This window comes from Trichomonas vaginalis, chromosome IV (genome assembly GCF_026262505.1).
Source record: "Trichomonas vaginalis G3 chromosome IV, whole genome shotgun sequence".
Taxonomy (NCBI): domain Eukaryota; phylum Parabasalia; order Trichomonadida; family Trichomonadidae; genus Trichomonas; species Trichomonas vaginalis.
Genome location: NC_067206.1, coordinates 13,097,038 through 13,111,644, shown reverse-complemented (window position 1 = coordinate 13,111,644; position 14,607 = coordinate 13,097,038). Strand labels below are relative to the sequence as shown.

General features: G+C 35.3%; 8 protein-coding genes and 3 pseudogenes across 11 annotated transcripts, besides 1 other annotated feature; 7 read left to right on the top strand and 4 right to left on the bottom strand.

Annotated features, from left to right (window-relative positions):
- Positions 1-11,776: part of a mobile genetic element that runs on past the window's edge.
- On the top strand, positions 2,243-2,437 carry TVAGG3_0082250 (uncharacterized protein; the record flags this gene model as incomplete). The annotated part of the gene is made up of 1 exon (XM_051222094.1): positions 2,243-2,437. One exon carries the CDS (start codon positions 2,243-2,245, stop codon positions 2,435-2,437), a length of 195 nt encoding a protein of 64 aa, XP_051107080.1.
- Positions 2,793-3,221, top strand: TVAGG3_0082240 (organellar and viral DNA polymerase type B; the record flags this gene model as incomplete). Its single annotated transcript, XM_051222093.1, has 1 exon — positions 2,793-3,221. A coding segment is annotated over one exon (429 nt), but the record flags the coding sequence as incomplete, so codon positions are not given.
- TVAGG3_0082230 (organellar and viral DNA polymerase type B) lies at positions 3,387-3,707 on the top strand (the record flags this gene model as incomplete). The annotated part of the gene is made up of 1 exon (XM_051222092.1): positions 3,387-3,707. The coding sequence occupies one exon, from the start codon at positions 3,387-3,389 to the stop codon at positions 3,705-3,707; it is 321 nt and encodes a 106-aa protein (XP_051107078.1).
- Positions 4,044-4,658, top strand: TVAGG3_0082220 (organellar and viral DNA polymerase type B; the record flags this gene model as incomplete). Its single annotated transcript, XM_051222091.1, has 1 exon — positions 4,044-4,658. One exon carries the CDS (start codon positions 4,044-4,046, stop codon positions 4,656-4,658), a length of 615 nt encoding a protein of 204 aa, XP_051107077.1.
- TVAGG3_0082210 (KilA, N-terminal/APSES-type HTH, DNA-binding family) lies at positions 4,747-5,607 on the top strand (the record flags this gene model as incomplete). The annotated part of the gene is made up of 1 exon (XM_051222090.1): positions 4,747-5,607. One exon carries the CDS (start codon positions 4,747-4,749, stop codon positions 5,605-5,607), a length of 861 nt encoding a protein of 286 aa, XP_051107076.1.
- Positions 6,071-6,520, bottom strand: TVAGG3_0082200 (protein of unknown function, DUF4106 family; the record flags this gene model as incomplete). The annotated part of the gene is made up of 1 exon (XM_051222089.1): positions 6,071-6,520. One exon carries the CDS (start codon positions 6,518-6,520, stop codon positions 6,071-6,073), a length of 450 nt encoding a protein of 149 aa, XP_051107075.1.
- TVAGG3_0082190 lies at positions 6,982-7,443 on the top strand (annotated as a pseudogene). Its single transcript has one exon. A coding segment is annotated over exon 1 (462 nt).
- On the bottom strand, positions 9,322-9,854 carry TVAGG3_0082180 (annotated as a pseudogene). Its single transcript has one exon. A coding segment is annotated over exon 1 (533 nt).
- Positions 9,917-10,336, top strand: TVAGG3_0082170 (uncharacterized protein; the record flags this gene model as incomplete). Its single annotated transcript, XM_051222088.1, has 1 exon — positions 9,917-10,336. The coding sequence occupies one exon, from the start codon at positions 9,917-9,919 to the stop codon at positions 10,334-10,336; it is 420 nt and encodes a 139-aa protein (XP_051107074.1).
- An 86-nt stretch (positions 11,777-11,862) lies between the features above and the next one.
- On the bottom strand, positions 11,863-12,315 carry TVAGG3_0082150 (protein of unknown function, DUF4106 family; the record flags this gene model as incomplete). The annotated part of the gene is made up of 1 exon (XM_051222087.1): positions 11,863-12,315. The coding sequence occupies one exon, from the start codon at positions 12,313-12,315 to the stop codon at positions 11,863-11,865; it is 453 nt and encodes a 150-aa protein (XP_051107073.1).
- Positions 12,316-12,787: 472 nt separating this feature from the next.
- On the bottom strand, positions 12,788-13,645 carry TVAGG3_0082140 (annotated as a pseudogene). Its single transcript has one exon. A coding segment is annotated over exon 1 (858 nt).
- Positions 13,646-14,607: the final 962 nt, after the last annotated feature.

Genomic DNA, 14,607 nt, shown 5'->3' with positions numbered 1-14,607 from the left:
AGAAAGGTTTGTTGGAACCAATTCCAGATGACAAGCTGACAGAAACTTTTGTACCAAAAGACGAAACAAACTTTTCATTGTTAGCAAGACCAAAAGTTGTTCCAGACAAAGTTCTAGCACAAAAGAAGTACACAATTCCAAAAGGAGTTGGATTGTTCGGATACCAACCTGAACCAGAAGAACTTCCAATGAGGTTGCAAGAACTTCAAGATGCTATAAACAAACTTCCATTGAGACATCCAATTGACGTCAAATTGTATTGGAGAGCTTCTGAGTTAGGTCAGAAGGTTTTATATGAAACAGGTTGCTTCGACGATGTTTATGAGATAACAGGAGAAGTTTCTCAGAAGATAAGAGACTCACTTGAATTTCCACAAACTGGACCAATTGGTTGCGACAAGTTCGACTCAGATGAAAAGATATACTATGTCGACCTTAACGCTGCATACATGAGGTTTGTCCAATATATTCCAACTGGAATTCCAAACGAAGATGGTGAGTTCCCAGGAAGGAACTATACAGTTGGAAAAGTCATACAACAACTGTATGATATTAGGAAAGCTTCAAACCCCAAACTTGCAATGACACTCAAATTGCTTATGAATTCGACATGGGGATATTCCATTAAGAAACCTCAAGAGATGAAGAGTAAACATTATGAGAAGGTCGACAACTTTGTTGAAAGGTTCTCCCCTTTTGTTTTGAAATACGAATTTACTCAAGGTCAAGGTGGCTTAGTAACCACAGTAAAACCTATTGTCGAACATTGGTCTTACCCTCAGTTCGCAAAGGCAGTCCTTGACAACTACAACAAATTCTTCTCCGAAGTCAAATCCAAAGTGAAGGTTTACTATGAGAACATTGACGCACTCATGACGAACGAAGAAGGGTACAACAAACTCATTGAAATGGGAATGGTCGGTGAAAAGATGGGTCAATTCAAATTGGACAAAATTTTCACCGAAGTTCATGTAATATCGAAAAGGAAGTACTGGGGCATACTTGAAGACGGCACAGAAATAAAACATTGCATGAAATAAAAAATTGCATGAAGTAAAAACGTTTTTAAAACAATATATTTTTACATATATTAAATGCTTCAGGTTGAAAAACAAAGAACAAAAGTAGCAGATACAAAACCGTTAGACTATATGTTTACAAACGCCGGTAGGAATATATCAGATGAAGAAATTTCATCCCGAATTGTCTTTCATATACAACTACGGAAAAGTGCTGAAAAAGTATTGAAAAATATATTTTAGGTGAAGAGGTGAGATTTCACCTGTTTTTTCACCTGTTTTCTCACCCGTTGAATTTTCATGAATTTTGTGCTGAATTCGACAAAAATGAGTTTTTGGTTGAAAAAAGAGGTGGAGCCAAAAGTGGCTCGACCTCAAAACAAGCATTTTGTGAAGAATATACCAACCCGCGGAATTCCGGCGGTTGCTTTTTATACAAAGTTCAACAGGTGAATTTTCATGAATTTCCTTAAGATAGAAAAAAATATATTTTAGGCGACCAGGTCACTCGGTCACTCGGTCACTCGGTCAACTAACATCTTTTTGAAAAAGTGTGACAACATGACATTTTGACAACAACACAGGAAATAGATTTCATCGTATATTTTTTGTTTAGACTTCATCGTAAATGTTTTTTTGAGACTTCATCGTATATGTTTTGTCGAGATTTTTATCGTTGTGGTCCGACGGTTAAGCCACAAACGAATGTCCGACGGTTAAGCCAAAAATATTTTTTATTTTTATTGTAAGAACAGTATGACAGTCGAAGCAAAAACGTTCACGAACAAATCTAATGGCGAAACATTCACAAAAGGCACTTACAACGGTATTGAAGTCTTACGTAGAGACAAGGATGGTTATATAAATGCAACAAAGATGTGTCAGCAGTTTAGGAAAGACTTTAGAAGGTTGTTGGAAAATAAGTCCTGGGAAGAGTATTTTAAGGCATTTTGTGAAGAATATACCACCCGCGGAATTCCGCGGGTTGCTTTTTATACAATGTTAATGCAGGAATTCCGGATGAAATCAAACAGGTTAGAGGAATGTATGTAGACCCAAGACTCGTAAACTATATTGCAATGTGGGCTTCTCCAAAATATTGTATAGCAGTTGGAAAAATTATGGACTCCATAGACAAGAAAGTTCATGAGAAGTTAGATGAAGAAGAACTTGAAGATACAGTAGAGAATGCAAAACCTTTGTTTGAAGAAGAAGTTAGAAAAATGCATGAAAAACAAATAGAACATGAACGTGAGATATGTTCTGGTTATAGAGATTCTCCATACGAACTAGACCAATGGGAACAAGAAGATTTAAAGAGAGAATTTAGAGAATATGAACTCGCTAAGATAACATTAGAAGCTGCAGAAAAGAAGTTAAAAGTTTGGGGTCGTTTTGTACAAAAATATTGTGAGTAAATGAACCATTTTTTTTCGACAAAAATAATGTTTATGTTAGAATGTTAGATCTAACATGTTTTCTAACCTCTTTTCTAACATGGTCTAAAACTCTCGAAAATCATGAATTTTACACCAAAAATAATGTTTATGTTAGAATGTTAGATCTAACATGTTTTCTAACCTCTTTTCTAACATGGTCTAAAACTCTCGAAAATCATGAATTTTACACCAAAAATAATGTTTAGGGTAGATGGGTATATCTAACCTCTTTTCTAACCTCTTTTCTACCCTCTTGAATTTTCATGAATTTTCCCGAAATAAAAAATAAAGTTGGTTTTTTTAAAAAAATATTTTTTATTTTTATTGTAAGAACATGTTAGCAACAACAGCACCAAACTCGTTAGTCATGAACCCAACTTCAATGTTAGTAGAGATGAAAAGCTTCATTCCTTCTTCATATACTTTCGAAACAAAAATCCAGAAGATAAAGCAAGAACTTTTAACAAGTAATTTAGACTGTAGTGCGAAAGATGAAACAAATGAACAGTATCTTTATGAAATGCAGGATATTATTGACCATTTACCTAAACTTCCTGAAATCCAACAACAAAAACTCACTATTCCAGAATTCGATGAAATAGAAGTCGGACTGACTGACTCAGTAGAAATAAAGAAGTTCATACGAAAGGTTAACTATGAGTTTCTTGGATTTCATTGCAACCACAAAGTCATGGACAAAGACTGCGACATGGTATATAAGAACATCTCTGACCTTTACAAATCCGAAGAATTTAAGACCTACGACAACTTTGTTTCATTAGTTGCAAAATGTGTTTGGGAAATAAGAGATAAAGATAGTAGGGGTAAGGTATGGAACGAACAAATAAAACCCGCTATGTTCGAGATGAAGAAAACCATTGACGCCTTAGTTGTTTTAGCAGGTAAGGTTTCAGAATATAACGCAAAAATGAACCCACAATGTTCTAAATGTAAAGCAGCAATGAGGAAATATAACTACTCCGTCAAAGAGATAGAACGTATGCGAAACGACTATGCAGATTTAAAGAAAGAAGCAGAGAAACCAGCAGAAGATAAAATGGACATGTTGACATTTCTGAACAAAAACTATCCAACTGCTGACGATTTCCTTCTATCTGACGTCAAGAAGAAGTATAAAGAAACTTTCGGTATCGTTAAAACATTCGATGTACTAAAAGAAGAAATTGAAGCCACGAAATTGTTTAGAGTCATGAACCATCGCAACATATACCATGTAAAACGCTTGTAAATAGTTATGTTAGAAAACATGTTAGAAAACATGTTAGATCTAACATTCTAACATAAACATTATTTTTGCTGAATTCCGTATGAAATTTCATGAGTTTTGTATGTTTTAGACCATGTTAGAAAACATGTTAGAAAACATGTTAGATCTAACATTCTAACATAAAATATATTTTTGCTGAATTCAGCACAAAAATCTGAGTAAAATGGCATAAGATTGCTTCCCTCGGAAAACCGAGGATAGAGATTCCGTATGAAAATTTCATGAATTTCCTTAAGATAGAAAATAAAAGCTAGTTTTTTTAAAATATTTTTTTTATTTTGTATGTAAGAACAGGAAATGTCAAACACTGAGTTTGAAACAGTTAGAAAGATAGACAATGACACCAAAATGGTTAGAATTGGTGATTTAAACGTAAGATACTCAAAGAAATACAACAAATATTCTTTGTCAGACATTTTAACACTATCTGAAGGAAAGAAAGCACACGACTGGGTTAGAAATGCTTCATCTCAGAAAATTTTGACAAGAAATCCTGAGCTTATGATATCGGTAAGATTCTATGGAACAAGAGCATATCTCATCGACAAAAGTCTTATACCAGTAGTTTTGTTCTGGTTAGACCCAGTTGTTGGATATAATTTCATAACATATGGTTCATTCGATACGGAACGTTGCAGTGAAGGCTTACTTTACATCGTTCAGAAACCGAAGGACTTCAATACAAAGAGATATAAGATAGGAAGAACATATAATATAACTCAAAGATATGACAATACAGTCAATAGAGTCAGGGTTGTGTTTGTTAACGATATGAGAGCTGCTGAAACAGAACTACTTGAAAAGTTTGAGAAGATGTATGGTGCTCCCACGAAAGGTAAAGAAACGTTTGAAGTAGATGAGATAGATAGTGCTATAAAATTATTTGACGAAGTTGCTGAAAAATACATGTAAAGCGTTTATTTTTGGTCTTTTGTGAAAGATAGAAAATAACGCTAATTTTATTTTTTTTTATTTTTTTATCCGGAATATAAAGACAGATATGTCAACAACAGAGAACACAACAACTGCTATCGTTCATGAAGCTATAAATGAAGAATATGAGTGGGTTCAGTTTAACAAACAACTCCGTCTCATTCGTTCGGTCAAAGACGATATGTACCAAATGCAAAGTATTTTGACAGCATGTTTTGCTCCAGATACCAAACATACAGACGATTGGTTCAAAAACCAAAGCACACAAGAACTTTTGAGCGAAGCACAGCGAGACATACTTTTTTCTGAAAACAGTGAAGAACAGCGAGCCCGACTTCCATCGGGGTCGCCAAAACTCTATGAAAATCGTAAAAATTTGCCAAATGGTTTGAGAGGTTGGTATGTACATAGACTATTAGTAAATGCTGTTGCAATGTGGGCTTCACCTCGTTATGCTTGGTATGTTTGTAAACTTCTTGACGAAATTCATAGACAAGAACGTGAAGAGATGGAAAAGAAACTTCAAGCAAAAGATGAAGTCATTGAATCCAAAGACAAAAACATACAGAAAAGAATACCACGTTCGGTACCAAAAGGAAAGGAAAAGAACTATAAGTATATGATTTACACTGAAGAGATGGAAAATGAAGAAGACAGAGATATGGTTATGTTGCATTTAGTCAGAAGAAACAACAAAAGCTTTTACGACCTTGCTAAGATTTACAAATCTGACAGAAATTGGTTCTATCGCGAAAACTTACCGATTTCAATGACTCCAAATGAAGATGTGAAACAAATAGTTCAAGATACGTTACCTCAAACACACTATGATATTAAAGGTTGTACAATACTTACCTTCAAAGAAGACTTACCGCTACTGAAGGAAAAAATAACAGAGTATTTTGACAACTTCAAACAAGCAGAGTAGATGAACCATTTATTTTTACGCTTGACTTCAGATGGCTCAGGTAGCTCTATAAGGTAAATTGTCTTGTCAAATCCTTCTGGCATTCCAAGTTCTTCCTTCCGACATTCCGAGTCCTTCCATCCGACATTCCGAGTCCTTCCTTCCGACAAGAAAAAAATTTCCCGACAACTGGAAAAAAATTTCCCGACAACTGGAAAAAATTTTCCAGTTGTCCGTCCGTAAACCATTCAAATTTTCGAAAATTGAGAACTTTTTTCCCGACAACTGGAAAAATTTTTCCCGACAACTGGAAAAAAATTTCCCGACAACTGGAAAAATTTTTCCCGACAACTGGAAAAGTTCTTCCTTCCGACAGGACACAAACGAATGTCTCACGTTCCTCTTCCTGAATGCCTTCCAAAGCCAGAAGAACCGACAGCCCCAGCACCACAACAGACTTACTAAGACTAAACACTTAGATTTTTCAAGCTTGACTTTTTACAATTTGAACTTTGTTTGCGTAGATATGAATTCTGAAAGAAGTATGAGGGTCTTGTATGACTTTGTACTTCTCCCATAGTTCATGTCTGTCAAACTTACCTGCCATGGACTCTTTCATAAGTTCCATGAAATCGTCTTCGGACAATCCGGGGAAAAGTACAATGTCAGTAAGTATTCTCTTTACATCCTTACTTAAACTCTTTGCTGTCTGTACACATATGACAACTGAGATGTTAAAGTGTCTGAGCTTCTTAAGAATTCGACACATGTCTTGTTCTCTGTTCTTTAACAAAGGATGAGAAGCAAAGTCATCTAAGATAAGAAGACACCTATGAGGGTATGTCTTCCAATCGTAAGATTGCAATTTCTTCGAAATGTATTCTATCTCTTTCTGTTTGTTTCGGAAGTGTTTCTTCTCTAATATTCTCTGCATTTCCTCATTTGGGTCTTTAAACTTAGAATTTATATACTCATTTATAGCATTATACTTCAAAACTCTTCTTTGGTACTTCTTTATCCAATCTAACAACTCAGTATCTTTTTACATACTAACTTAGACTTTTTTTATAATATCTGAACGAATTTACGGTTTGATCGAAATTGACCAGAAGTACTACAAATGACTACTAACTCATAGAATGGGTTCTTCTCATCTAGTTCTTGTTGTTGTGCAGCCATTTTAAGATAAGTGAAAGTCTTACCCGACCCAGGCGGTGCGATTAGACCTGTTATACCATTCTGAGCAAATAAGAACTTGTCATGTATGGGTTTTATCTGAGCATTTTCTAACTTCCTCTTGTTCTTGTTTAAAACATTCTCAAATTTCTTGTCAATGTCAGCAAACTTTTTTTCTAACATATTTTTAGAAAAATTAAAAATTTTATCTTTTAGGAAATGTCTAGCGATTTCGCTATCTATATTCGAGACAAGCTTTTTGACTCTAAAACTTCTGTCGACCATAAAATCTTACATAGTGTAAACAAGAAAGGTGAATTTGTTCTAAAGTTCTGTTTCTGGGAATATGACAAGAACCAATAAACATTACAAAGAGCAGTCTTAAAATTTGTCAATGACAGACTTGTTGACAGAGATGACGCCGATTGGAAAGATGAAGTCCAACAAAAGTTCTTAGAATGCAAAGAAGACACATGCGCTGTTCTTGAAGATGAAATAGGAAACAGAATAGATGAGCTATTAAAGGACAAAGAACTTTTACATAAATATGGTTGCGCCAAATTTGACATAACTCCACCAGAGAAGAAGAAGAGAGAAAAGAAAGAAAAGAAAGTAGAAGAAAAGAAAGTAGAAGAAGAGAAGAAAGAACCTGAACCAGAGAAAAAGAAATTTGACATGTAAAAATAAAATTTTATTTTTAGAAACATTTCTGGGTCAATGTCAATGTTCTCTTCCTCTTTAGGACAAACACTGGCTTAGACTCTAAAATCTTTTTACCCAATTTACCTTGAACTTCAACTATCTTAGACTCATAAATAATTTATAGTCGTCTGCTTTCTTTGGTTCATAAGGTAATAACAAGTTTGTATGCTTTGCCTTTCTTTAAGGTTTGAGAACCTTCTGTCAAAATTTTCTTTGACTGCTAACAAACCTTCTATGTCTAAGTCTTCAAATTTCGCACCATTTTTAGTCACAATAGCAAACTTAACTGGTTCGATGTTCCAAACTTTGCTGAATGAAGACTTTTCAAAATGGTAGAAGTAAACATTCAAATAAGCGAATGGGTCTAGTTCTTCTTTAAGTCCTGACATATATTTGTTGACTGAAATATATTTCGTCATCTTTTCTATCGGATAAAAAAAATATTTTTTTAAAAACGTTTTAAAATGGTATGCCATATAGCTTCTTGAATTTGTTAAGAAGTATTTTAACGTATTTTCCATCTGTATCTCTATGTTTACATAAAGCATAAGCCATCCTTAGTAAAACATACTTGTAATTTCCTATAGTTTACGCCGGTATAAAGGTAGAAAGAGTCCTGTTCTTCGCTATAGTAGTAAAACTCAAACGTATGCTTGCCATAGTCTGTAATTTCAATTGCTTCATCTCTTCTCGTCGTCGACAAATTCGAATACAATATCTCTAAATTTGCTTTTGTTCTTATTGTTTTCAGAACGAGTAACCCAACGTAAATTTTCAAGTCTATTGTCATTTCTTATACGGTTTATATGGTCTACAAAAGGTAAATTGTTAGGGTTCGGTATAAAATGAGTTGCAATGACAACATGTTTTAAATAGTGTTTTCCACCCATCTTCATCCTAGCATATCCTTTATTTTGCTCACATTCGCTTAAAACTCTTTTTGTCTTTTTGTTTCTGACTTCAAATGACTCACAACAGTGAATTTCATATTTCTCATCTAACAAACAAGTTTTCCAACAGTCTTTTCCAACAAACTCAGCGTACATTTTTATAAGAATAAAAAAAATATTTTTTTTATTCTTGAGCTATTTGTTGTTCTTGAGCTATTTGTTGTTGAAGTTGTTCTTGTAATACAATACTTTCACCGGTTGCATCTTCCAATTCGAAACTTTCTGCCGTCATTGACAAATACATAGGACATAAAAGTTTTACAGGAACAAAGTTTGCGTCAACTAAGGTTAAGTTTATGTTTGCTAAAGTGTTTGAGTTTACTAAAGCTGAAAACTCTGCATTCGAATGAACAATAGGCAAACCAGCAGAGAAAGTGTTGTTTATACGCATGAGTATCTTTTGGTCATAGTAGTTTCTGTCGACATTCGAATAGCACTTTGAACCTAAGTTTGAAACAATATATAAAATAGGTGTGCTTAACGTCAATGGAACAGACATTCCTTGTATGACACCTTTTCCTGTTATAGGAAACTGTTGGTAGTAAAACCAGATATAAGTTTTGTATTATAGCTCATATCGTTTATAGTAAACTCAGTCGGACATCCAAACATAATGAAACCTGCTCTAGTTGCAGCACATGTTACATCCGTCCTTAAAGTATTAAATAAGTCAACAAAACCTGTTGGTGGTATATCTGAGTAAGTATCTTCAAAGGAGTATTTTTTACCATTCACAACAACAAAGTCTTCTGGTGTCAAAAGAGCAAAACAGGCTTTAGTCGTCATTGTGTTTAAGGTTAGTTTACAATATCGTCCTTGAGGACTTTGTAAGTTTGTTGTTATAGAATTATATGACTCAGGGTTTTTAGTCGTAATAGTATAAACCACTATGTCTTCTGCCATTTACTTAGCAAGTAAATTTTAATGAAATGTTGTGGTCGTCAAATATTTTTATGACGTCTGGGAAACTATATTTTAAGTTCAACGTTTCACCTCCTTTCATAACGTATATCTTGTCAATGACATTATATGAAACACCACAGCAACTAATGTCGGGTTCTATTTCTTTGATGTTTATATCGTCTGCCTCTGTCAAAAGTTTCAATAGTTCTTTCAAAATTTCATGAGGTGCGATGACATATGAGTTCACTTTTACAGGGTTGTGTTCGACCAAGTTTAACATTATACCCAAAGCCTGACAAATCTTCTCCTGAGTTTTAAGTTTGTCTTTAAGTTGTTGGTAGTCGTTTCGAATATCTGCAACAGAACTTAAGTCTCTGCTAACTTCAGGGTATGTTGGTTCTTTTACAGGAACTATTGTTATACCATCTTCGTCTTCGTATGGTTCCCCACTTCAACATCTCTTTCTTTGACATTGACAACAACACTTTGACTGTTTGTTTGAGTTGGTGAATTTAACTTCACATCTGCCACCGCCATTAAACCTTTTGAAACACTTACGCTTCTATTTTCGGAAATGACATTTTACTTAGAATAAAAAGATGGACGTATTTGAGTATCTCTTCGAATTGAAGCAAAACAAAGTTTACACACACAAACAATACAAGTTCATTGATAGAATAGTTCTTTATACAAACAATGGAAAATGTTATAGAATAGCAGTCTTTGCTGAACCAAAATATTTCCATAAAGCAAAGAAAGTTGGTATAACTGAAATGGTGAAAGTTCTTGAAGCAGACAAAAATATAACAACAAAACTTACAGATATTTCTAAAGGTAAGTTTATAATACAATTTTATGTCAAAACTGGCGTACTGTCAATATTTGACGGAGAGAAGTCAGTTCAAGAACAACTTACTGACCTGCTGCCAAAATCTGCTCGATGGAAGCTGTCGTTATACCAATCTGAGGAGCCCCAGCAGGTTTCATCGAACGAATCTTCAAAAGAGCATCTTCCGTGAAAAGTGCTATTGGTTTTGTAAACTTCTTTGCTTTCAATTCATTTGGACCGTCTCTGTCACCAGTATATTGTATTTGAACTGTACCAACAGTTGAAATACCACCCATAAAGTCTTCTGAGTCAGCAAATGGAATGCCAAGCCAAAAGTTTGAACGGTCTCCATTTGTATATTGAGTTTTTTGACCTCCTGTATGAGTCCATACTTTCACATATGGCATAATAGAACTTTGCATTTCAGGGTTAATTGTTGTGAAGTTGTTGTTAAAGTTCATAGCATCTAATGTCAAGTTGTATGACCTCATATCTTCAACTGTGGAATATTCTTCTCTTGGATAGTATTTGCCATCTATGTTTATATGGTATTTTAATACCAGGGTTGTAGAAGCAAGAATAGTCATTTATAGTTCGTCTGAACAGTACAAACATAGTATCTGCATGTTTCATTGCAGTTGTTAAAGCAATATCTGTTCTTGCACCTGGGTCAGCACTTTGGTTTCCAACTTCACCTGCAAAGTCTTTGACAGATATTTGGTGTATAGGGAACATAAGTGGAACTGCAATATATTTGGCAGCTAAAGCATTTGAAATATCTGGGTCCAACATATAGACTGCAAGTCTGCTTTCTATTCTCTTGCATTCAAATTTTTCGCATGTGAACTTAACTGGGTCCCAAGCATCTCCAGCAGCATTGAAATAATAGTTTACTTCAGTGTTGAGGTTTGAGAAACCAAAGTCTAAGTCAACTTTGTTTTTGCAAAAGTCACAGAACTTGGCTCCACCAGTTCCAGCTACAGTAAGAGTGAATGGGTCTTGTGTTGGTGCAATGACTAAGTTATTTTTGCTTGGAGTAAGTTCAATAGAAATTTTTCCTGCCCAGTTTGCAAGTATCTTAAAAACCTGAAGATGAGGAAAGATGACAAAGGAACTCTAAGTTTCAATTTTACTTTGGTTACTGCTGCTGCAGTTTGTCCAGAAAGGTTAACATAAACTCCTGGAACGTTAGGGTCAAGTCTTCTTATTTTCTCAATAGTTGCATACTGGTCTGTTTGTTCTCTAGCTTGTGGTTGTACTGAGTTTCTCAAAGCGAACCATTCATAGTTTGCCCCATGTACTGTTTGAACTAAGTCAGAGTTAGAATATATCTTATATCCATGAAAACTTCTGGAGCATATTGGTATCCGACATAGAAAATTCCATTGCAACCTTTCTTGTCAGACAACTTGGCAGAAGGTTTTATTTCAATGTCTTGTTCCACGTATAAGAAAGAGTTGTCAATAGAAATTATATGAAACCTGTCGCATGCAATATCTACTGTTGTTGAAGAACCTTCTCCAAACTCACCTACGTTTCCATAAGAAACAGCAGTTGTATATTCGTAAGTTCCAGGAACTATTTCTGACCTTCTAATGGCATTGTCGCATTCGTTATACCATTCGGAAACATTTCCATTCATAGCATCCAAAACTGTTGGCGTTATATTCTGAGCGGCGTACATTTCATATGAGTAAAAATATAGAATAGTTGGATTTATATGTCATAATAGAACCCACTCCGACCAAGCTTTACTTTCTTCCTGACTGAGTTTTTAACTCTTCTTTTTCCTTCATTGCCCTCTGCTTGAAGTTGTTGCATCTTTGCATTATGTTCATCTAGTATGTTGCAAATTTCCCATGTCCTTTTTGCCTTTGGGCTCTGGTCGCCCATCTCAGGTAACCTATATCCTAGAAAGATTTTGTCATAGTTTGTATTTGAGTCTTCGCGTATTGTTTGCATGACTCTTTCCTGAGTTTCTGGTTCAAGCTCTTCAAACAGTGCCTGTCCATATGGAATATGCTCGTTTCCAAATATATGTTTTTGTAGCCATTCTGGTTTTCTTTCCATGTTACCAACAATATCTTTTGTGAATGGGAAAGCTTTTACCCAACGTTTCAGGCTTGGGTCATTTATTTCTGTAGTTGGTTTTATTTTGTCAAGGAACATGTTTTTCAATACTAACATTTTCATTTTGGTACTGTCCATTGAGTTTTCTTAAATATTCATCCCTTCTCGGTTCATTGTCTGCAAAGTAAGTTTTTATGACATTTTGTAAACTTTCGTTTGCAAGGTCATGTACAATAGGTTCTCTTCCTTCGCTCTCCCTAACTTTCTTTCTAAACTCTTCACCAAATATACCATCTCTATGGTTCTGTGTAGTTCTTTGAGATAAATGTTCTAGAACGTCAGGTGTTATATTTCCATCAGCCATGTTCATTTCATACTGGTCCAAAATATCTGCATGTTTCATATCTTTTCAATGGCATTAAAGCGCGCTGAAAATACCAGCTATATCTGGTTCACCATTGACTTCCATTGCGTCTACAACTTCTTGGAATTGTGGTTGTAAGTTTATGAACCACCTATCTGGATTAGCTTTATGACCCCATCTCATTGTAGTTCCATCGTCTGCAGAAACAAAAGTAGGTTTGTTTCCATCTTGGCTAGGTTCTGAATGAACTTTAAACAATGTTTCATTTCTATATGTTTTCTTGAAATTTAACCTTTTATCTTCACCGAGTTCATCCGAAGATTGAACGTTAAATGCTCGTAAGTAAAAAGGGTTGTTGTATTTGTGTACATTTTTTTTCAGTTCTTCCATTCTATGCTGAATATTTCATCTGGTGTTGGAGTCTTTTGTATGTCGGCAAACATTTTTCGATATTCTTCTACTATGTCAGCCGAATCTTTCTTAGACTCTTGGAAAGATTCCATATTCACCTCATGCTCTTGTTGAGGGTCAAGAATTTTCGGCTGTTCCAAATCTTCATCTAGTTCTGTGAAGTTAGTTTCCAAAGGAAGGACTTGTTCGTTTCCTTCAGGCTCTTCTAGCTGTTGTTGCTGAACTATTTCTTCCATGTCTGGTTGTATCTGAACTTCTTCCTGTGGAGTTTCTTGTACCTCATCTGCTGGCATTTCATATATTCCGAGACCGTTTTCAACAATTTCCCTATCTACGTCATCCGCATTCATAAGCTTTTGTTCTTTCGTTCCGTCTCTATTTTTACGCGTTTCATGACGAAAGTTGAATTGTCATTTAGCTCTGACATCAAATATCTCGGAGTAAATTCATCCATGTCATTTGATGATATGCTATTAAATCATATCCCTTAGCGAGCTTGTATTTTCCAGGTTTGAGATTATATCCGTTTTGGTGCTGAGCCATAAAGCTAAATAGGTTCGGGTCAGTATTTCCATCCTTGAACTTTCCAATAGCTTCTTTATATCTGTCACTAAAGTCAATACTATCTGGGAAACCACACTCTTCTTTAAGCATTTTTAAGAATTCTTGGTTTCCTTGTTCTCTACTTCTTTTATGTCCTTGCTCTGTTTGTGGTTGTTGTTGTGCTGGATTTTGAACTGTTGGTTGCTGTGCTGGATTTTGAACTGTTGGTTGCTGTGCTGGTTTTTGAACTGTTGGTTGTTGTGCAGGGTTTTGAACTGTTGGTTGTTGTGTTGGTTGTGGAGGTGGTTGTTGTGCTGGTTGTTGTGTTGGTTGTTGTGTTGGTTTTGGTGCATGCCTGTGTCTGTGTCCATGTGACGATGTAAATGTTCTAGGTAGTCCTGGTGCAGGTGCTTCTCTTGGAGGGTTTGGTGGTATATAAGTTCCACCAGCTGGCACATATGTTCCATCTGCAGCGTAATGTCCTACCTGACTTTTCGTTCTTAAGAAAGCATTTACTAGGTCTGTTTTGGTCTGTTGTAACTCTTTTTCTTGACTTTCCACAACAGTTGCTCTAACGGCGTCATAGGCACTTTGAACTGCCTGTCTCGTTGCTGCATCTGTTATTTTCGTCATATTTGTGCTACTTCTTTTAACTCTTTGTCGAAACCTTCAGACTTCAGTTTCTTTCCAGATGAGAAGTCGTTCACTTGTTTCACCTTACTATGAAGAGCTTCGAAAGCGTTCTTAAAGTCAGCATTCGTTAAAGCTTCATTTGAACTGTCTTCATCCGCTTGTATTTTTGTCCTTATTGACCCTATGAGTTGGGCTGCTTAGCGTTGGCTTGGCATCTAACCAGTCATTATTAGCTTTTATATATTCTGCGCTTTTCATTGCCTTTTGCATAGCCGCGTCGTTTTTTTACTTTCTTGTGCTAAGTTTTCATACTGTACGGTTTGGTTTTGCAACTGTAAAAGTTTTTCTGCCTTTACATTTGCTTCAACTTCTTTTTTATACTCATCGCTATCCATATATGTCTTCAGGGCTTTTTGTTTTATCTCTTCATCTTTCAGTAT